Below are 22680 nucleotides of genomic sequence, written 5' to 3'. Positions count from 1 at the left end.
TTCTATTAATTTTAATATAAAAAAATTAAGTATAAAATCAAAAATAATATAAAAATTTAACAAAATGATGAAGACGAGCATAATAATTAACCAAAAAAATTAGCCACAAAAGGTGGCTATATCAACACTTAAATATTAAAAAGAAAAAAAAAGAAAGAAAGAAAATTGGAAAACTCTGGTTCTTCATTGCTCCTCCTTCACTCATTCAGTCATTCTTGCTCAGTAAGGAGCACAAGGGAGAGAGTAGCTGTTCTTCCCTTCACCTCGAAGCACCGAATCAAACTCTCTCTCTGTTCTTTGGATTCTGATCTAAATCTACTGTGTAAAGTAATGTGCTTCCAGCAACAAAACTTTCACTCTTCATAGATATGAAATGATGATGATGAAGCAGAAGCTTCTACTTCTACTTCGTTATCGCCGCAAAAATAGGGTTCTCTTTCTCTCTCTTCTCTACCTCTCTGTCCTTTCCCCTCTTCTCTTCTTCTCTCACAGGCTCAACCTCCTCTCTCCACTCGGTAACTGCGTTTTGCTACTTTACAATGTCGTTTTATTTTTATTTATTTATTTATTTGTAAACTGATTTGGTGCAATTTCAATGTCGTTTCAGGGAAAGATTTTCTCGAAGACTTATATCGCGTTGTAAGTAATTTTGTTTCTTTTTCGATTTAATGCTGTTTTTTAACTTGGATAAATCAGTAATTTTGATTCTAATTTGACTGATTTAGCTGAATTTTTGGATAGATTTTTGGTAATGATTAGCTATGTGGCATTGTTTGTGAAGGAATTGTGTAATTAGGCATTTTTATTTATTTATTTATTTATTTATTCGAAGTTTGATTTCTATTACTGTTCTAGTGTCGGTGGTGCACACTGCACAGGGCAATTGGATTTTCTTGCGCTTTTCTCGGATTTTGGATTTTGGATTTTGGTTCCCGTTTAAGCTGGAAGAAACTTTATTCTGCTTTATCAGCGTGAAAATTGGATTGGTACTGCTATTAATAATAATAATAATAATAATAATAATAATAACAACGACAATTAATTGTGTAAAACTCTTTTGCTTATCATTGCATTAAACTTGGAATTTTAATTTCTATGCAATGTCAATACAAAACTTTTTAATTTCTAATTGGCTACTCTTTTAATTTGACACTTTTTTTTTTTCTTTTGGAGATAGTGGGTGTGGAAATTGACTATTTTGTCCATGTGGCAATACCTATTACATGCATTAATAATGCAAATAATAATTATATACTCTTAGCGTTATCTCTGATTATTATTCTTATTGTTTCAGGCATACAAGACAGATAGCTTGAAGTTGAATGCTGTAGAACAGGTAGTGCGTAGTGGAAGATTTGTTTGTTAATTTTTTTTTTAAAAAAAAAAAGAAGAAAAGAAAATTCTACATCATATGTTGTGAATAAGAAAATTCTTTTCCAGTAATTGAAAGATAAGAATCTAGTATCATTATTTTTATTTTGTAGTTTTACCGTTGTGATATAGTGCCTAATATTGTGATTCAGGAGGGTGCTGAAGAATTAGAAGAGCCAAATCATGTTGTTTATAAAGTAAAAGATTCAGTTTCAACAATTAATTACAATTCCAACCAGAATAATGATTCTGAGGAGTCTAGAATTGCAGGGCACAGATATGAACTTTTGGAAAGAAATGGTTGGTAATTGTTGGTTCATTTATAGATATAGTGCTTACAGTTCGGTCTGTGCCTATGATACTAGAAGTCTAGAACTAAACAATTTGGTACTTTCTGAAACTTTCACCATTATCAAGTTACAGGATTCGACCATGATGAAATACGAAAACAGGGAACTAAGCAGAAAGAATCATCTTCTATGGCTGGAGATAAGGATATACATGTTCATTCACTTCGAATGCCCGATGATAACATCAAAGTGACAAACAAGGACTCTGGTAGAAAAGAAGGCAAACATAATCAGATTGTAAATTCTGAGTCTCATGAAGTGAGGAATCCGAAGATTGAAGAGATTAAGGATCAAATTCTTAGAGCCAAAACATACTTGAATCTTGCACCACCAAGCGGCAACTTGCGTTTGAAGGAGTTGGAGCTGCTAATGAGAGAGCTTGAACAGGCAGTTGGCGAAGCCACCAAGGATTCAGATCTGTCAGCAAGGTAAATAAAGTTTAGTTTCCTATGTATTTTACATTCATGCAAATACAATCTGGAAATTTCAGTAGAAAACTAATGTTTTTGGTCCCTGAAAGATTTAAAGAACTATATAACCTGATTTTTCATTTTTGTCCTGTGACGACTAGTTTTATCAGTTGAATTCTTGTATGTTTTAAATTTAATAGCTTCATTTGGACCTTCTATCAACAGCACTGTTTGAAAAGAACTTAGTTTGTACTTAAAAAAAAAAAATGTAAGGAGGATTCAACTCGTTAATTAGAATTTGAGTGATCTCATTAAGACTTCTTGCATTTTCAGGGACCTAAGCATACTTTTTTTCTCAGATGAATAAATAATAATCAATGAGACATTTGAAGTGATATGAACTGTTAACAAAAACTGGCAACTTTACAATCTGTAAACGAGAAAAGTTTGCAGTGTTTTGCAGAGTATGAGACACATGGAGGCTTCGTTGTCTAAAGCTTACCGCATATTCCCAAATTGTTGTGCTATGGCTGATAAGCTCCAAGCAATGAAGCATACCACTGAACAGCAAGTTCGTTCTCAGCGAATTCAAGCAACATTTCTTGCTCAACTTGCTGGAAGGACCACCCCGAAAGGCCTGCACTGTCTTTCTATGCGGCTGACTGCGGAATACTTTGCCATGAGGCCTGAGCAGAGAAAGCTTCCAAATGAAAATAAGATTTATAATCCAGAACTTTATCATTATGCTGTTTTCACTGACAATGTTCTAGCCTGTGCAGTGGTTGTCAACTCTACTGTCTCTACTGCCAAGGTAACATACCTAAGTTTTCTGGCATATGGATTGGGTCCCTTTTATTTTGTTTGCCTTGCGAAACTTCTACTTTCAAGCCAATGTTGATGTTGTGACTCTTGATGTAACTCTTGAAAAATAGGAAAGGGTACTAGTAAAATAGCGGTAGGCTTTCCTCTGAAGTTATTTCAATATATGGAAACTTATACTTAGTCCTTTAGTGGTCATTTTGGATTTACGAATGCTGAAGCCACCCAAGTGTTCGTACTGCCAAAATCCAAAAGTGCTTGCCTACCCTGTTCACTATATTATTGATCTAATATTGTCAACCTTCCTTCAACATTGAGGCAAGTTGACTTTCTGCCTTTTTTAGTGAAATTTGAAGTTGATCCCAGGTACCTTAAAAGTAGTTATTCTTGGTGCAGCTTTGGTTACTGCCAATCTTGATGCAGAATCAATGTTAGTCCATTCGAGACCAGAGTGAGGAAATATGATATTTCAGAGTGGCAAATGTTAATTAAAAAATGAACATTCCTTTTATTATACCTCCATTTCCACATTCAATGCCTCTCTGCTGCAGTGCTGCTTGTAAAACTAAGCTTGCATATTATTTTAATTTAATTACATCACATATAACATTAACTAATGAATAACCAGTTCTTTTCCAGTTTGGTGGAGCTCTTTTTAACTTCTAAGCTTTCTTAGTTTAAAGAAGTGTCTAAGTTGTAGCAAATATTAGATTAGATAGAGAGACAAAGATGATATATCTGTGTATGAGCTCCCCTAACAAGTCATTTAATTTGTCTCCAGTACCTGCACCAAATCCTTTCGCTTGTCTTGACTAAACAAACTAGGGATTCATTTTCATTATGTACAGCATCGTGACAATTTAACTAATAGATGAGAAACTTATTGATATCGACTCCAATGTGAATGATTATTTATAGATTAATAGTGTCAATAACACTTGCAAGAACTTTTACATGGCAGGAACCAGAGAAGCTTGTTTTCCATGTAGTGACTAATTCACACAACTTACCAGGAATCTCAATGTGGTTCTTATTAAACCCTCCTGACAAAGCAACAGTTCACATTCAGAGCATAGACAACTATGGATGGTTTTCCAAGTACAATACCTTAGAGAAACCTAATTCTAGTGATCCAATATATACTTCTGAGTTGAACCACCTTCGTTTCTACCTGCCGGATATTTTCCCTACTCTAAACAAGATTATGCTATTTGATCATGATGTGGTGGTGCAACAAGATCTCAGTGAACTATGGACCGCAGATATGAATGGAAATGTCATTGGAGCTGTTGGAACTTGCAAGGAAGGAGAAGCTCCATTTCACAGGATGGATATGTTCATAAACATTTCAGATCCATTACTTGGAGAAAGGTTTGATGTCAATGCATGCACTTGGGCATTTGGGATGAACTTGTTTGATTTGCAGCAGTGGAGGATGCATAATTTAACTTCTCTCTATCACAAATATTTGCAAATGGTATGACTAGAAAACAATCCCTACTTGTCAAAAGATTAATGGTTTAATTGTTTAAATATGTTTTTGGTTTTTATAAATATACAAGTCATTTTGATTTTGATTCCTTACTAATTTTACTTTGATTTTGGCCCCTTAGACCATTTTGGTCCCTATCGTTATGTGGTTTCTGTTAACTGATGATATGCCCCTCATTAATAATGACATGTGTCAATAACGACTTGAATTTCTATTTGCATGTCATCATCGTTTAACAGTCCAACTTGATAGCAGGACCAAAAGAGAAATTAGTCAAAGACTAATACCAAATACAAAAATGACCTGTATTTATAGAGTCTAGAGAGCAAAAACATATTTAAGAATGACTTGTAGGCATCCAAACTTTTGAAAGTTGATTCTCTCAATATAAGTATACAATTTTCTTTTGCATTATTAGCATTTGTATTTCAGCAGCTTGTATTGTTATTTTATTTTTTGTTACTCTGTTTTATTATTCTAAACTCTGATGCACTGAAACAAATAATGACACATTTTGGCTGGTGAATTTTTTCAGAACATTGGAATTCAACCTCTAGGGTGGCTCACCTTCTATAACAAGACAACATTGTTGGACAGAAGATGGCATGTTCAAGGACTTGGTCATAACTCTGGTGTTGATAGAAATGAGATTGAGCATGCTGCTGTTATACACTATGATGGAATCAGGAAGCCATGGTTAGATATTGCAATGGGCAGATATAAAAATTATTGGACCAAATTCTTGAAATTTGACCAACCATTTATGGAACGGTGCAATCTCCAGCCATAGTCCAAAATCTAAATTTTTTTTAATCTACATTAAATTTAGAAATACTGTTATTTAATTATTATTAAAATTGTTTTTTATTATCATTTGTTGTATTACAATTTTTTTTCCATATTTAGTGATGTATGTATATTCTTAATTTTTGTTTTCTTTTTGCATTGGGAACAAAAGAACAAAGCAAAAGAAAACGTACCAAAATTACAATATAATATAACAGAAAGACAAGATATGAAAGATTGTATTCTTGTCTAAAACTCATTGTGGATTGATGTATTAAAGGCTGTAAGATTTTAAAATAGCATGTGAATACAACTCTTCTCTTTAAAATAAGTTCTAAATTAAAATTGAGTGAGAAAGTTGCTAATGAAGACTTGATGGAAAAGTTGTATTCTATAACTTTGGTAACACAATTAACTTTAACAGCCCATGTAAAACCTATACCTTGGTAGCCAAAATGATACGACTCATTTGGATAAAACAAATTTCAATTAAAAAAACATTAATTAGGAGTATATTGTAATTATGGGTTTAGTAATATCTATCCTTATTACACATATTAAAATTATGAATAGAAATTTTTTAATAGAAAATATATACATCTTAACTTTTTAATATATTTCTTAATTAAAAACTTTTATTTTTATTTATGAAAAATATTAGATGTTTAGTAAAATTTATTATTTTTAGTCAATAATTAATTAATAATATTTAAAAATATAAATTAAAAATATATTAATAAATTATTAAACCAAAAAAATTAGAATGATAATTAAAATTAGGATAATTTATGAAAAAAATATTTGACTTCCAAAATTACGAAAATATAATTTTTATAATTTAAATACAAAAATATAATTTTCTACAAATCTATATAAATCGTTTCGCATCCAAACTGTAAAAGTTACATTTCCAGAAGCCAAATATTTTATTTTCATAAATTGTGCTTAAAACTAATAATAACAAATAATTTATTATTATTTGTTATTGGAAGAATCCAGTTTGGAAAACTGTGGAAGCTTAAAAAGAAAAATGGGGTTTGACAGGGGATTTGTTCTAGAAATTCTATAAACGCGCGAGTTCGGTGCAAAATAAGACGTTGCCACCTTGCCATCATTCATTCCTTCAAAAACCCTCCAAAACCAACCAAAATCACAAAACAAAACCCTTCTTCTTCTTCTTCAAGATAAACATTATTCGCATACTGTGATTGTGAATTTTAGATCTTCTAATTGAATTGAATTGGTGCGATTATGGCTTTGAATCCTCAACTCTTACCAAATTGGATGCCCGTCCCTTTCGTCAACGAGATGTTCGTCTTGTCCAGAGATGGCGTCGAATTCGAAGTCGATAAGATTCCCGATTCTCCGTTAGTTTTCCTTCTCTTTCCTTTCAATTTTTCTTATTTTATCTTCAATAATCAATTCTTTTGTTAATTACTTTCTTCAATTTTGGGTTAATTATTGATTCTATGGGGAGTGAAGACCTAATTGATACATTGAAAAACATAAAATCTATTTTGGCTCTATTGATCTGATATAATAGGAAATTTCGGTAGAGAGTTATTGACTGTTGCAATTTTCTGGTGGTTAAGCACTAATGTGATCGATATTAGTAACATTATTCGTAGTTCTCAGGGACTTGTAGCTAAATGTTGCCAATGTTAGTTATTTCAAATTTGTGTACAAGGTGTTTTCTATAATGATCATTATTATTGTTTTTAATTTGTTTTTGGTTCATGTGGGCATGGTTCAGAAATGCTGGGGGTAAACTCAAAACAAAGGGAACAATCTATTTGTCGAATATAAGGATGGTCTTCGTTGCAAAATCTCAAATTGGTCACTTCTATGCTTTTGATATGCCTCTGGTATGTTGTTTCTGCTTCTCTACTTCTTTCACGTTTGTTATTTCAGGTTATGCGCTTAATTAATAATTTAGAGTGAACTCCTATCTCGTCCCTTCAAATTTTGAAATGGCAAATTCATCCTTCGAAATTTTGGGGAAGGAAAAATGGTGAGGATTAGTTTTTCCACACAAAGGATTAATGTGTCCATCTTTGTCCAGTGGCAAGGGATGGATTTATTTGATATGAGAATCGATAAGGGAATGGTTAGGGATGACATTGGGGGGTTTAGGGCAGCCAACTTTAGGAATTAGAAATGTATGAATCCTGAACTGTCTTTGTAAAATTTACTGATTGATACCCTGATCCGTGACTCATTGAGATGAAAACCCCTGCACGATCCTTAGGGAGTAAAAGATATCGATCGCACTGGACGTCATTAATTAGACAGAGTCCCTAAAAGTGACTAATAGCTGATGTCTGTGACTCTTTAGGAGCCATGTTATGTTGTCTATTTTTCTCAAGTATTAATGTGTCTGAGGCTATTTTTCTTGCTATGAACTTTTGGTTTTCACGTTAAAGAAGACCTTGACATACATAGAAATTAGAGCTAAGTTGACCCGAATCTAGGGATCTTTACCTTGCCACAGCCACAAACAACTTAGAATTCTAGGTGGTTCCAGGAGCAGCCTTCAACAGCTGAAGGTTTTATGAGTTATGCATCAAAATGAGTGACCACAATCCACCGCCTCTCTTTTTGATTCTGTCCAACACTATCTTGGAGATAAAACATTGAGGGCCAGGTAATTCTTTTAGGACACAAATATTGTTAGACCAACTAATCATATTAAGATTTGAGAATGAGAGTCTTGATTTGGCAGTGGAGGAAGGTGGTGTAATATTCAGTTGGAAAGCTGGGAATATTGGTAAATATACATATCAATGGTTTATAATGAGAACACGAGTATGAAGTTGTCTAGTGCCTGTTCCATTGTTTATTTGGTCAACATATTTCTTTAAGCATCTTTGATGATGAAAGTGTTTCATGCCGTGGCATTATGAGTAAAATACATTTTACTTTTCCAGTGTAGCATGTAGCCCTGTTTTTTGTCGTATTACTTGTAGATTATCTTTCCTTACATCTTAACTCTTTTGAAGGATGAAGATTTACTTTTTAAGTGAAACTGTCTCTTTAACAGTAACATGATATATATGAATTGACATTATCAACACATAAGGCATTTAAAAAAAATGTAATTCTTTGAGGTTTGATTACTAAGTGACTTAGTTCCTTTGATATTTGATATGAAGTGACTGGAGGTTAACCTTGATTTGACTTAGTTGGAAAACTATTATTATTATTGTCTCATTATTTTTGTCTTGCTGATCCTTATTTTTCTTCATAATGCAGCTTTATGTTCATCATGAAAAATTTAACCAGCCAGTGTTCCACTGCAACAATATTTCTGGACAAGTTGAACCAGTAAGTATATATTTTCTATTTTCTAGCTAGCCACTTTTTCTCTGAGGTACCATGATTATTTGGTCTTAATCCTTGAACTTATGAAATTGCAACAGGTAGTTCCAGATGAGCAAAACAGAGCGCTCTACTCCACATACACATTCAAGATCTTGTTCAAAGAGGGTGGCTGTGGAACCTTTGTTCCTCTCTTCTTCAACTTGATTAGTGCAGTCAGACAGTATAATCGACAGCCATTTGTGCAGCCAACACAAACTTGGGTGGATCCGTTGCAGGCAGCTCAGACTCCTGTTGATGAGATGATGAGACATGCGTAAGTGAAACTTTTTGCTTTAAATTTATGTTAGAAACGAAGACATTAGAGTTAGGGAGAGGGTCCGAGTAGATAATAGGAAAGATAGTACGAACCTTCTTGGAAAAGGCTTGTAGAGGTTCTGGTGGATCAAATGAAGGATAATCATGTATCTTTAGTTAATTTATAAAAGAGCACTATGGTATTGTTTGATCAATGTAGCTGACGCTACCTAGTGAAAGAAAAAGGGGAATAATTCTTGTTTGTTACTATGTTTCTTCAATAGGAAGATGATTGATTGTCCTAACAAATCTTAATTATAAAACAAAGAATAAATTGCTTTTTAAGATTATAGTATACTACTTATTATGTCTTCCTCGTTTTGAATTTTTGCAGATACGTTGATCCTAATGATCCAACAAAAATATTTTTACAACAACCTGGTACTGATTCTCAGCTTAGGCGTCGGACATATCAGCAGCAGCCAGGTGCAGGCCAACAACTTTAAAGTCTCTGAAACTGCATCTTCCTTCTTACCCTACAGCGTAGGTGTTTATAAATGTGGAACTGGGTATTACTATTGCTGTTATGATAAACATGATCACGTTGTGCAATCAATATATATTGCTCTTTGAAGATTCTGATGTGTATGGTATCGACAGATATTTGTGTAATTGTGTTCCTTTTTTGATTGATGACCAGTGATTGGAGTCAGTTTACTATGAAGTGTGCAACATTTCTTGTACATAGAAACAGGACTTCAAATATATATATTCTCTCTCGGCAACAAATTGCTTTTAATGTCTCCACGAAAAAGTGCTTGATTAACACATTGAATAGGATTAGTGCCTATTTGTAACAATAACTAAACGATGAATATATAAATATCGTTTACGCACTTATTCTTAGATCACACGATATATAACACTATTCAACAAAGTTCATAATGTATTTACACATTATATATAAAGTTATCTACATAATTTGTAGTGTAATTAAGAATTTGTGGGAACGGACCGAATTATTTTAAGTTTGACTACCAATTCTTTTCCACCACAGTCCAATCTCCATGCACACGTAAACACTTGTTTGGTTAAAGCTTCTTTTTCTTAAAAGAATAAAAAGGTCCCTTTAGGTAAATATCAAATGTCTTAAAATTTTAGCACTTTCTTCACAAGATTTAAAGACTTGTTTGGGTGAGTTTGTAAAAAACAATTTTTTTTGAATTATCTTTTTTTAAAAGATCTTATAAAAAAGTAAAAGTAATTTTATGTTTAGATATTTCATACAAAAAGATTTTTTTATTCATACAAAAAGATCTTTTTATAAAAGTATCTTTTTATTTATTATTACATGGAAAACATATTTTTTTAAGGAAAGAAGGTCTTTAATTACAATTTTTCAAAAGAAAATATTTTTTAAATTTTTTTAGTGTTTTTACTTGAGAAAAATTTCACATACAAGCGTTTTTTTATACAAGTTTTTACAAGTCATTTATATTAAAACGTTTCAAACCGTTACTGCATGTTTTTCACTGTACCTTCTTCTTCTTCTTCTTGTTGTACGTTCTTCTTCCTCTTCCTCTTCTTCTTCTTTTCTTTCGTTTCTTGCTTTCTCTTTCTCCTTCTTCATTTACGTGCTTTTCTCTTTATTTTCTTTCTTCGTTATTCTCGATTTTCATTGTTTTTTGACATCAAGCTCTGAAATCGTTTTTGAAGAAGAAGAAGCAGCAGAAGATGAGGAGCAGAAAGAGAAAGAGTTTTGAATTATGCATAAGGTTTACTTCAACGAATTTTGGGTGTATTTCTTAAATCCTTTGGGTGTATTTTTGTAATCATTTGGGTGTATTTCTGTAATCCTTTGGGTGTATTTTTGTAATTGTTTGAGTGTATTTCTGAAGTTCCATTATCTTTAAAACGATTTCAAAGCTTGATTTCAGAAACCATGAAAATCGAAAAAAAAAGCAAGAATACCAGCGATAAACGCAGGTAAAACAAGGAATGAAAAGGCGAAGAGAGAACACAAGTAACTTGGCAATACTCTAAGATCACTTGGTCTTCTCACTCCATAACCAAACCACAGTTATTGAAAAGAGAAATGGAAGCAACCATCTCAACTACCTCCACAGCCTCATCAATCACCCGCACTAGCTTTGTACAAAACAGACCTCTTGGGAACTCATCCTCTTCTATTCTTTGTAAGTTTTTATGTAAAACAGCATAATATATATGTAAAAACTAATTTTCTCATAAACTTAAATTTTGTGTGAACATATTGATGGCCTTATATTACCCAAAGACAACAGAAGATAAAAGATTAATATGAGAGTTGTGATAAAGTGGATCAATTATTACTTTCTTGAGAATTTGAAGGAACTTTGAGATGTTGTTCTTCAATTGTGGGACATAGATACATGTCACAATTGATTATGGAAAAATTAAATTCAAAAGTTTGTCTAACTTATACTTACTTCCATTCTAGTTTAGTTTTCAAACATGAAATAAGGTTATGCTATTTAAATTTGTTGAATAACTATATTATTATTATTATTATTATTATTATTATTATTAAAAATTTAAAGAGGAGCTGGGCCAGAGTAATTTACTCATTGAATGTTATTGTTGGGCTTTTTAGCCTTTAGGTGATGTTAGTTGATAAATTAACCTTAGCTTTTTCCTTAAATTCCTTTAAGACTACTCCAATTTTGTATATATATTTTTAGCGTTGCCTACAGTGTCAAAGTTGGGAGGAAGAATAAGGTGCTCAATGGAAGGAAAGCCTTCTATTGAGGAAGAAAGTAAGTCAAAGATGGGAATGGGAGCCTCATCATCCATGTTAGGTGTCGCCATTGCTACAACCATGTCAAGCCCAGCAGCCATTGCTTTGGTTGATGAGAGAATGAGCACTGAGGGAACTGGGCTTCCATTTGGGCTTAGCAACAATATTCTTGGGTGGATCCTTTTTGGTGTTTTTGCTCTTATTTGGTCTCTCTACTTTGTATACACTTCAACTCTTGATGAGGATGACGACTCAGGTTTATCCTTATAAGTAAGGAGGCTTGTACCAATGACAAATTGTCTTTTAAAGAGAGAGATTTTTTTATTTAAATTAACTAAATATATTATTTGTCGGAAAAAAAAATTACCATTTTAAATTAACGTTACACATTCTAGTACTGGCCCAAATTTTATAAATCACAGAAGAATTTTAGGAGAAGACCTATTTCAATATATATATATATATATATTGAGTATCTGAGATGTGTTTTACATAAAATTCGATTCATATATTTAAAATATGTACAATAATACGAATATGTTTTACCAAAGAATTTATTCTAGATGTAATCTCTCACCTGCTTTAGTAAATTAAATTGATCAAATTCAATTTATTTAGATACTTTACTTTTTTGATAAATTAAATTGGATTAATTCGATTTATTTATTTAAATCGAGTTTGTTTGACTCGATTTATGTAGATTTATTTAGAACAATGTGTAATCGATTTCTATTCAAGATATCTACATAATTTTAATTTCTGTTTAATTTATTAACATAAATTATCCTAAACAGATATATTGAAAATTATAATTCACGTACTCTTTTAAATACTAATTGGAACGATATTAACATTACGATCCTAACATATCTATTAATATATTTTTTACCTACCTTTGATAAATAAAAATGTAAAACGTATGAATTGATTTGCTATTGTTCATAAAATTTTAAAAATTCAAAATATTTAAAATTTTGATGGAATTTAGTCCAAATCACGATAATTTGAGCTGAATTATTAAATTAAAAAATAAATTTAAATTGATATCATATCAATTACAATACAATTTGCACCACCAATGAGTTTTGATTTCTATATATGGTTTGTAATGTAATAGAGGTAAAGAGATATATATTCCTAAAAGAACTATTGTATTATTGTATCTATCGAAACCTTTTCAAAAAGATTTTTCTTTCTCTTTCCAAAGCCACCTCCAAATCCTTGGCTCCTAAGGTCTCAAAGAGATTCAACTTATCTTCCAAGTCTTTCTCTTCTAATATCTCGTTTGGATTAGGGATCATTATGCATGTTAAACTTCAGGCCTGTCACTTCTCTCCGAGAATACAAACACACACTAGGTTCTATCATCAACAACTACCTGCTAATTTCATCACTAGTTTACAATCTTTTCATATCATTTATCTCTAGTTTGTGACGTCAGAGAGTATTTCCTAATCTTATAACCAAATCTTTAGTTATCAGTGAACCAAACCCACCATAGAGTCATCATCCGCATCCACATTTGTACCTTCAGTCCCAACCCAAGTCCAAGATTCAAAGGAGATTGCTTCAATACTAGAAATGTGGGGCAATCCGAACGACGTCTCCATTTTGGAAGTAGGAAGAAACAAAATTCTCATTAGTTTCAAAGACAACAAAACTGCTGGTATTAGAAAGTTTATGGAAACTTGACCATGGAATATCAAGGGCAACTTACTGAATTTACAAGAATGGCACTATGAAGAATCTGCCCACTTTTTAAGCCATGACCAAATGGATTTTTGGAATTAGCTGCACGGGGTTCCAATAAAAACCCTGAATGCAGAGACGGCAAGAGAAATAAAAAATCTGTAACGTCCTTTTCAACAAAATATTTTACTAAGACATGACATTTTTACTAGAAAGACATTATATAAACTTTCTTACTATTAACTATTTAGTATGGAGCCTTTATGTCCTTAATGCGTTTTCAGTTTTAGAAAAAAGCCAATAAATTTTATTTTTATTCTAATTTAAAAATCATTCGTCAAAAATTTCCATTGTGATTTGTTTCAATCATCACACAAAATTATATAGACAAACAAATTTATAATCAATACAAAAAAAACGTTGAGTATTGTCGAATTTAGTGTTGCAATGTAGGTAGATTTACCGATAGTAACGACATCGAATTTGTAAGGTTACGTAATTATTGACAAATTCTATTTTTCAACGGTAATCACCACCATCTACCACTGCCGCCGAGACCACCGTCGAGACCCCTTTTTCTTCTCCTTCGCCGCTACCACCATCTGCCCTCGCCGCTGAGACCACTGCCGTTGCCACCCTCTATCCGTCGCCGAGATCCCTCCTTCTTCCCCTCTTTACTCTGTTCTTCATTATAGATTCTTGAACAACTCTCTTCTAATTCCTTTAATTTTAGTTTAGGTTTGAATAGAATTTTAATTTTAATTCTGAATTAGTTTTAAAATTAGTTCAGTTAGTTTTGTAATCTTAGTAGATTTAGGTTGATTAAGTTAGGTTAGATTCAATACATTAGGTTTTAAATTATGAAATGTTTGGAATTATGTAATTGTGTTAATTGTTGTGTTGATGACTGTTTTACTAAGAAATTATTGTTGAGACTGTTTGATAATTGTTTAATTTTAGTTTAATTTAGTTTAGGTTTGAATAGAATTTCAATTTTAATTTCGAATCAGTTTCAAAGTTAGTTCATTTTAGTTTTTTAATCTTAGTGTATTTAGGTTAATTAAGTTAGTTTAGGTTTAATACATTAAGTTTTAAATTGTTGAAGCGTTTGAAATCGTCTAATTGTGTCAATTACTGAGTTGATGATTATTTTGTTGAGAAATTATCACTAAGACTGTTTGATAATTGTTTAATTTAGTTTATATTTGATTAGAATTTAAATTTGAATTTCGAATTAGTATCAAAGTTAGTTCAGTTTAGTTTTCTAATCTTAGCAGATTTAGGTTGATTTGTTTAGGTTAGATTCAATGACTTAGGATTTGAATGGTTGAAGTGTTTAAAATAGTCTAATTGTGTTAATTGTTACATTAATAATTATTTGGATGAGAAATTGTTGTTGAAATTGTTTGATAATTTGACATTTGCAGACATATTAACAGGCAGAGGTACTGCGGATTAGGCTGCTGGTCGTGGTTGTAGTCGTGGCCGGGGTACAGGGAGGTATTTTTTCGATACACCCGGGACTTCTGGATCCTCTCCCTCTACTCCAACCATGTCGGTGATGCCATAAGTTTCGGGTTTAGCAGACCAACCGTTCAGCATGGTCCCTAACCCCAACTACGTGCCTCCGTCTACGATGCCGCATCCTACTGCTCAGTAGCCTGCATCCATGGCGATGCCTCCTCCAATAACGGATGCCTCAATTCTAGAGTCCAGCCATGAAGTGAGGCAGCAGCTAATGCCCCTCCACCACCGCCCCTCGCGGTTGACCATTTGGCCTGATGGCGGCACGGGATAAGTATCACATCCAGTCTCATATATTTCCTGTCTATGGTTATCACCAAAAGTGCATAGTTATGATTTATGTTTAGTGAATTTAGGTTAATTTGGTGGTTGTTTTAAGTTTCAATGATTATAATTTCTGTTTAGTGGATTTAGGTTGATTTGTTTATTGTTTTAATCAATTCTGAAAATCAAATCGGACCGACTGGTTCAACTGAGTTAACCAGGAACCGGTCATCTAACCGGTTCGGTTGAAGTACAAAATTGTCTGGCAAAAAATTGACAAAAAACCGGTCGAATTGGCGGTTAACCGGTGAATCGTTTGAACCGAACGGTTTTTTTCAGATTTTTTATTTAGAAAAATGAAAAAAATAAAACAATATATAAACCCTCCCCCATTTTCTCTCTCTTTCACTCACGCAGAACCCAGCCCCCCTCTCTTTCTGCACTCCACGGAACCCTAGCCCCCTTTTTTTTCTCTTTCACAGCCAACAGCAGTAGGAAGCCTAGAGCCACTGCCCAATTCCCAACGCCGTCGTCGCCGACAAACTCGTCTCCTCAGCCAATGTCCAGCCTCGTCGTCGCCGATCCTCTTCTCATGGATCCCATCTCCTCGCGTCGCTAGGTCTCAACGCTGAACGGGTGGACGGTGCTGTCGGTCAAGCCTTCTCTCTGTGTCGCCGTTGAGCTTTCGATCTCTGTTTGTCACCGTTAAGCTCTCGATCTCTCTGTGTTTCCGTCGAGCAAACGACCCTTCTCCAGTAAATAATGCCGCTTGAATTTTTTTACTTGTTTTTGTACTTTTGTTAATAGGTGTTGATTGAGTTGCTGGTTTTACTATTTTAGTAATCTTGATTTGCTAAGTTAATAGTATTGCATTACTAATTTTGATCATTTTTTATTATCCTGAGTTGTTGAGTTGTTGATTTTTTGAAATGATGTTGCTTGTTTTCTGGAATAATACTGTTGCTGGTTTTCTGGTTTTCTAATTTGGGTATGGCTGATATTGTGAGTGAGTGGCAAGTTCATGCGGAGGTTCAGGTTCCGTGAGAACGCCAAGATGGATCAGGTGAAGACATATATAGAGAATGATGTTCTTACTGTCACTGTTCCCAAGGCTGAAGTTAAGAAACCTGATGTTAATCCCATTTAAATCACTGGTTAAACAAGATAATTTTTCTTATCCCCCCTTCTGGTTTTCAAGCCTGTGTTTACGTTTTGTTGTGAATTGTGATTACCTAATATCTATGATGTTCATGTCCTAGAAATATAAATCATGTAGTAGTGGTAAGTAAGAAAGCAAGATTATTATGATATGAGATGTCATCAAGTATGTAGTGCACGAATGGAATTTTTTCTGTGGTTGTGCTTTGAAAATCCTATCTATGATGGAAATCCTGAAACTAACAATGATGATTATGATTTTTTATGATTAGAGTTTTGTTTAGTTAAAAAGGTGAAATTTTAAATTTTATTAGGTTAGAAATTATTGAATTTAAATATTTAAAATTATATATTTAATTTTTAATAATTTTGTTTAAAATTTATTTAAACCGGTTGAACCCCGGGCAAACTATGAAACCAGTGCACCAGTTATCTTACCGGTTCTCGCAACCTTGGTTTTAAGTTTCAATGATTATGATTTCTGTTTAGTGAATTTAGATTAATTATTGTTTGTGGGTTGTTGTTAGGTTTGCACCGAACAACAACGCGTGTACTCAGAAGATGACCAATGTCATCAAGCTAATGTATGACCATCCCTGGGCCAACTACACAAAGATCCTCGCTGAGGACAGGGAGCGATGGTTTCAGAAATGGGCGGTAATTATTATTTTTTTTAGTTTCAAACATTTTTTAGCTAGTTTATACCTTCTATCTTGCTTAGCAAATTTCGAAGTTTCTTTGTTGTAGTTGCACTTTATATAGGCCCCTGAGCACGATCTGACTATCAGGAAGATATTCGACCATAGAATGGGTTGGCTCCAGCAGATGCTAGATGACATTCGTAAGGGTGGGACCAGTGGTTGGTCTGGCTCCGACCGGACATAAAGAAGGCTTTATTTGTTTATTGGGAGATCGATGAGGGATTCAGGCATAAGCGTCTCACCAACAGAGCAAACAAGGCATCATCTAGGTCGTCTAAATATATCGGTAGCTCAGAAACCTTCATAGAGACTACGGCATGGCTGGTATGTAGCGACTTTATTTTTGTTAATAACTTAGTTATAGTATTCTGCATATCATTAACAAACATCCTAATCATATTGTTTCAATGCAACATGTGTAGTCGAAGTCGTTGGATCGCGAGGTGACATTGGCGGAGACATTCAAGTACACCCACATGCTGAAGGAGAACAAAGAGACATTTGTTGATCAGTAGTCTCAAGACCATTATGTGAGCAAACTTACATCTGATTATCTTCTCCTATAAAATTATTAGAGATTAATTGTATATTTGTCATACTAATCACAATAACTTGTGTTAATACGTAGGAGTCCTACACACAGAGACTAGAAGCCATGACTCAGCAGTCTTAGTAGAGTGAAGAGGACGCCGTCGATGTCTTTACTGCTTCAACTGTCGATCCCGATGCAGTTTGACGTAAGACAGCCTCAGCATCGTACAAGAACCGCATATACGGGATGAGGTCGTTTTTCGCTAGCAGCCTCTGCACCTCCATATTGAGGTCGTCGTCAGGCTCCGCCACCAGTCGAGCCGTCGAGCCTAAGGAATGCGTGGATTTGAGGTTGCAGGTGGAGGAGCTCTAGCACAGTCTTCAACAGCAGGCTCAGGAGCTCAATGTTTATCGAAAAAAGTATCAGGAATTCCTCACCCACGTACAGTCTACGGATGAGATCAGGCTGGAGTGGAGGGAGTTGCTGAAGTGGATTAGCATATGGAGGCTCAGATGGATGTGTACTAGGCCTAGATGCGTGTCGCTGACATCGACGTTGCTGGTGGTAGCATGGCTGCTGGTGATAGCGGTCCTACTAGCTAGTGGCAGACAAACATCACTGCCTTCTGCGCCGCCGACTCAGGACCACGGGACCGATGATGACGACTACTTAAGTGTAGTTATTAGTTTTTCATTTTATTGTTTCATTCTATTTATTTGGTATACTTGACTATTAATTTTCTTGAACATTGTATTATTTATTTTAAATAAAAGTTTTTCATTATGAAGTGAAAAATAATTGTGTAAAAAACACATTTAAATCAAAATTAACCATTTATTTTAAATTTTCTAAAAAAATTGACACAACCATCAGATTTAACGTAGGAATAATCCGATAGTAAAAGTGCGCAAAACAACATTTTTTGGCACTAACAATACCATCGAAATAATTTGCTGGTAACGAAAAAATTTTGATAGTAAACATTTACCAACGAGGTTTATACCGTATGATTATTTCTGACTGTAAATTTGATGGTAATTAGCTTACCGTCGGATTTTAATAATTTTTCGACGGTACTCAATATTTTTCTTGTAGTGAATCATATAATTACTAGTAATACATTATAGTTATTCAAATGAACAACAAATACAAGCCTACCCATCTGAAGGAAAATAAAAACTTTAAATAAAAAGAGCGAGGAAAAAATAAATTCTAACAATAATAACTTAACCTGCAGTTAAACTCTCCTATGCATCTGCAGCTTCGTTAATAGGTCTTCGCAATCGTAGCTGAAAAGGTAAGAAATTTTGGGGTGAGAACTAATCCACAAGTTTTTAGTAGAGAATGAGAATGTCGTGAAAGTAAGGAATAAAATGCAAATCGTTAACTTATCTCAGAAATATCCACTTTCATTAATTCTATAACATTCCTTGAAGTTACATTAGAAAAATTGGCTATCTGCTTTAAGGTATATTTCTTAAAATTAATTCTGATTAATAACAACCTTCAATATAAAAGCAAAACACATACAGAAGCAAATCAGACAATACAGATAAACAAACCATGAACACACCAATTAAACAGCAAAAGTAAATATAAATAAAGCAACACACAATACAAGCACACTCAGACAAATCATACAAATACATACGATGAATGTCTATTCCTAAACAGGCCATGAGCTCACGTGTTGGTTCATTACCCGATACCCGACAATGGTCCTGAGATAGGTGTTACGTATTATCGTCCCTACCTCAGCCAACGTCCCTCCATGAGCATTACGTATCGCCATCCTCATGGAAAATGTTCCTTTCGGTCTCAAGTGGGCGTGACGTATCGCCGTCCCCACTGAGCCTTATCCTTCGAGTCTCAAGTGGTCGTTACATATCACCATCCCTACTAAGCTTCGTGCACAATATCTCAAGTGAACATTACATTCCGCTGTTCTCATGAGATTGTGCTTAGAATCAAATTCTTTGATTTAAATTATTCAATCTTCCTTAATCTTTTTCTCAATTTTGTTCCTTTACTTATACCCTTAACCTTTTTCTTTAACCTTTTATGTCTTGTTAACTTTTATTAAATCATATTTTCTTTCCATTACTCTTTTATATTTACCTTTATACCTTTAACTAGGAAGCAAGGAATGGAGAATAAGGGTGGCAAAAGGGAGGGAAAAAGAGAGACTAACCCACTTTAACAAAGAAAAGGCACAGAAGGCCATGATTCAAACCTCATCAATTTTCTTGAGCCAGTCATCCACAATCAAAGAGGTCGCCCACCTATCATGAAAATACAAGAAAATACAATAAAAGGGAAAATGAAGATTGTAGAACAAGATAAGGAGGACAAGGGGTTGGGAATCCATATTGGGCTTCTAATTAGACGAAGCTCACCCCCACCCATCATGAAAATATAAGGAAGGGATAATAATATTCAGCATCAAGGCTCTAAAAGCCAATGCCCAAATAAAGAGGAGAATGAAAATTGTCCACATTACAACACCGTGAATTCTCCAAATATTAGCAAAGAGGACAATAATCAAATTAAGGATAATGCAGGGAGTGAACATCAGCCCAAAAATAAAAAAAATGAACACCCTCTACTTGGTAGGGGAAGAAATTGAGATTGAAGGAACAAAGCTTCAGGGATTCTCATCATGGAGACATGAAAATAATGCTAAAGTGGGAAGTGAGGAATACTTTAAAGGAAAATGGAAAAAAATAGAAAGGAAGACAAGAGTACAGAGACATCAACAATGATGCGTACTACGTTAAATATGTTACAGATGAAGGTAAGGAAGAACAGGGATTCAACATTCTAACATATTTGGTCACCAAATCTATCATCTAACTAGAAACAATAATGAAGATCTAACATTGTCAACTTTGAGCTTTTTATTTTTAATATTAGAGAAGATTGTGTGTAATACCCAGAAATGAGACTCCGAGTGTATTATGCACAGATATGAGATTCATAATTGGCGTCCTCAGAAATCGGTAATGTCGATTTCAAATAAATCACTACTAATGTTCTCTATTAGGGGAGAGAGTGTGGTGAGATGCATGAAGGAAATCGGGAGTACCGATTTGTTGTTGTGTCCACGTGAGCCCTTGTGTGGTCCGTGACTCCTCTCTCCCCACACTCCCTTACTCATCCTTCACAAAACCAAAACACAACTACTTGTTAACTCTCTGACTTTCTACTTCGGCTTCTTTCTTTCAAAAGCCATTGTTTTTTTCCCATTTGAAGGTTGCATGTTCTTTGAAGCACCAGATTTATTTTTTACAAGATGGAGAAGAAAAAAATTTCAATAGATAAACACATTGTGAAATATCTTAATCATCCTTTATATGTAAGTAATTTTTTGTGGGCCTATAAAATTATTTTTAGTGTTAACATTAATTATAAGTTACTTAAATCGAGTTATTTGAGTGTTATTACACTACCAGAAATAAGGTGATTAGCCACGAAAAAAATCTTAGCCAAAATTATGAAAATTCGTGGCGATTAAACGTTAACAACGAATACATATCCATGGCTAACAAGGGCACACCTTTTTAGTTAGCCACGGTTTTGTGACCCGTGAAGACATTTGAATAGCCACGGTTTTTACATTATTACCCACACTCTAAACCGTGGCTAAATAAAAACAATATAATCAACAAGTATATCACAATTTTTTTCGTAACTAATATTAGCAGGCTGGGCTCTTTTGCCACCTTTTTTCTATGGCTAAACAATGTTCGGTCATTTAGCCATGATTTTTTCTGTGGCAAAAAAAAGCATGTACAAAAAATATTTGACAGGTCGGATTTTTTTCACATTTTTTTCTGTGGCTAATATTAATGGGCTATTTACCAACACATAAATCCGTAGCTATTTCTTTTAATTAAAAAAAATCTCAGCCATAATTACCAATTGAATATTTTTTAATTGTTATTGTATATATTTAATTTCTATATATAGATTAACATGTTAAAAATATTTTATAATAATAAAAACCATCAAAGCAATGATAATAACTATTAAAACAAAAAAAATAGCAAACTAAGTAATAATGGTAAAGCATATGCATTGTTCATGTATATAGTAAAGAAATAACAAAAACTAAGTTTTATAATTCTCTACGACAAAAAATAAAAGGTAGGTATCTCTAATAACAGTGTAAACTAGATATAAATTAAGATTAAAATAGACATGACATAAGGTGCATCAATCCGACTGAATGTGTAGCATAGAATTAGAGAAGGTAGGTACTTCATCACCGTACTTCTGTTGTAAAAATATGTGGATAGTTGCCACTTGATCTTTAGCTTTTTGAAATTGCCTCTCTAAGTCTGCAACAAGCTATTGGGATGCACTGCTAGAACCTCCGCATATTGCCCTTCCAAAGATGCACTTTGACTTACCGAAATCACTGGGACATGCAGCATTACAAAAACTACGTACTCGCTTACCATTCTCAGGACCACAAACTTTTTCAATTGCATCATCTGGATGAGCCAAGACTTTTGACTGAATACCTTCAGTGGCAGCCGCTCTTGATCTTCAGACAAATACTTAGCTATTTTTTCCTACAAACCAATGCACATCGCATTGGAGTAAAGTATTGACATAATTAAGGCATATAAAAAAAATATACAGCCATATAAAAACAAAGTCAGACACCCACAACTAATTGTTGTCCTTCCCCACTTATGTAACTCCTATCTTTCTTTAACAAAGTTGATACAATAACCTCGTTTCGGCATATAGGCGTTCCCAATTTTTTCTCCTAATTCAATAAATAGAATATTAAAGATAATCACAAATTTAATTAAAACCGCTAATTTTATAGAAATAGTATAACAGTACTAGGCTCAATAATAAAAAAATAATACCATTTGAGTTGCTCTTCTAGCATTGCTTTTACTTCCACTGGCATGTGAAACTATAAGCTTCTCACAATTTCTGGCGTTTTGCAAACATTGTTTCTATGATTTTCAAGAACAAGAAACTAGTAAATAAATGTTACCAGATATCCATAATAAATATTCGATAAAAAATAAAAAAAGTAGTCCATTCAACATGCAGTATGTCCGAGGGATTCGCAGCCAGAATTTCTGCCTTTCTTTTGTTAGGAAAGAAGTATTCTCCTCGTAAATTATATTTATGGGCCTTCCATCTATCACCTAAGGTCCTCAGAGCCCA

At 33.7% G+C, this 22680-nt stretch overlaps 3 protein-coding genes across 5 annotated transcripts; all 3 read left to right on the top strand.

The window, feature by feature from the left end:
• Window positions 1-166: 166 nt before the first annotated feature.
• LOC107473456 (probable galacturonosyltransferase 6) lies at window positions 167-5483 on the top strand. Of its 3 annotated transcripts, none has more exons than XM_021135030.2 (8): window positions 167-515; window positions 608-639; window positions 1295-1336; window positions 1527-1671; window positions 1789-2149; window positions 2585-2942; window positions 3912-4427; window positions 4978-5483. In XM_021135030.2, exons 1-8 carry the CDS (start codon window positions 374-376, stop codon window positions 5230-5232), a joined length of 1851 nt encoding a protein of 616 aa, XP_020990689.1. In that variant the 5' UTR covers window positions 167-373; the 3' UTR covers window positions 5233-5483. The 3 variants fall into 3 exon arrangements, with proteins under 3 accessions (XP_020990689.1, XP_015948507.1, XP_015948506.1); XM_016093021.3 differs by having other exon boundaries at window positions 1524-1671; window positions 1795-2149; XM_016093020.3 differs by having other exon boundaries at window positions 1524-1671.
• A 784-nt stretch (window positions 5484-6267) lies between these two features.
• LOC107473457 (UPF0664 stress-induced protein C29B12.11c) lies at window positions 6268-9563 on the top strand. The gene is made up of 5 exons (XM_016093023.3): window positions 6268-6595; window positions 6982-7093; window positions 8481-8552; window positions 8648-8862; window positions 9238-9563. The coding sequence occupies exons 1-5, from the start codon at window positions 6480-6482 to the stop codon at window positions 9347-9349; spliced, it is 627 nt and encodes a 208-aa protein (XP_015948509.1). The 5' UTR covers window positions 6268-6479; the 3' UTR covers window positions 9350-9563.
• A 1307-nt stretch (window positions 9564-10870) lies between these two features.
• LOC107473534 (photosystem II reaction center W protein, chloroplastic) lies at window positions 10871-11967 on the top strand. Its single transcript, XM_016093103.3, has 2 exons — window positions 10871-11038; window positions 11564-11967. Exons 1-2 carry the CDS (start codon window positions 10939-10941, stop codon window positions 11887-11889), a joined length of 426 nt encoding a protein of 141 aa, XP_015948589.1. The 5' UTR covers window positions 10871-10938; the 3' UTR covers window positions 11890-11967.
• The last annotated feature ends 10713 nt before the right edge of the window (window positions 11968-22680 follow it).

This window comes from Arachis duranensis, chromosome 2 (genome assembly GCF_000817695.3).
Source record: "Arachis duranensis cultivar V14167 chromosome 2, aradu.V14167.gnm2.J7QH, whole genome shotgun sequence".
Classification (NCBI taxonomy): domain Eukaryota; kingdom Viridiplantae; phylum Streptophyta; class Magnoliopsida; order Fabales; family Fabaceae; genus Arachis; species Arachis duranensis.
The sequence above is the reverse complement of the archived record's forward strand: the minus strand, read 5'-3'. Positions and strand labels throughout refer to the sequence as shown.

Excerpts from the sequence above, each read along its gene's own strand:
- LOC107473456 (XM_016093020.3), top strand. The coding sequence starts at position 374 with ATGATGATGATGAAGCAGAAGCTTCTACTTCTACTTCGTTATCGCCGC. Across the intron at positions 640-1,294 it reads TCGAAGACTTATATCGCGTT|GCATACAAGACAGATAGCTT; the intron begins GTAAGTAATTTT and ends TTATTGTTTCAG. Across the intron at positions 4,428-4,977 it reads ATCACAAATATTTGCAAATG|AACATTGGAATTCAACCTCT; the intron begins GTATGACTAGAA and ends GAATTTTTTCAG.
- LOC107473457 (XM_016093023.3), top strand. The coding sequence starts at position 6,480 with ATGGCTTTGAATCCTCAACTCTTACCAAATTGGATGCCCGTCCCTTTC. Across the intron at positions 7,094-8,480 it reads ATGCTTTTGATATGCCTCTG|CTTTATGTTCATCATGAAAA; the intron begins GTATGTTGTTTC and ends TTCATAATGCAG. Across the intron at positions 8,553-8,647 it reads TTTCTGGACAAGTTGAACCA|GTAGTTCCAGATGAGCAAAA; the intron begins GTAAGTATATAT and ends AAATTGCAACAG.
- LOC107473534 (XM_016093103.3), top strand. The coding sequence starts at position 10,939 with ATGGAAGCAACCATCTCAACTACCTCCACAGCCTCATCAATCACCCGC. Across the intron at positions 11,039-11,563 it reads CTCATCCTCTTCTATTCTTT|CGTTGCCTACAGTGTCAAAG; the intron begins GTAAGTTTTTAT and ends ATATATTTTTAG.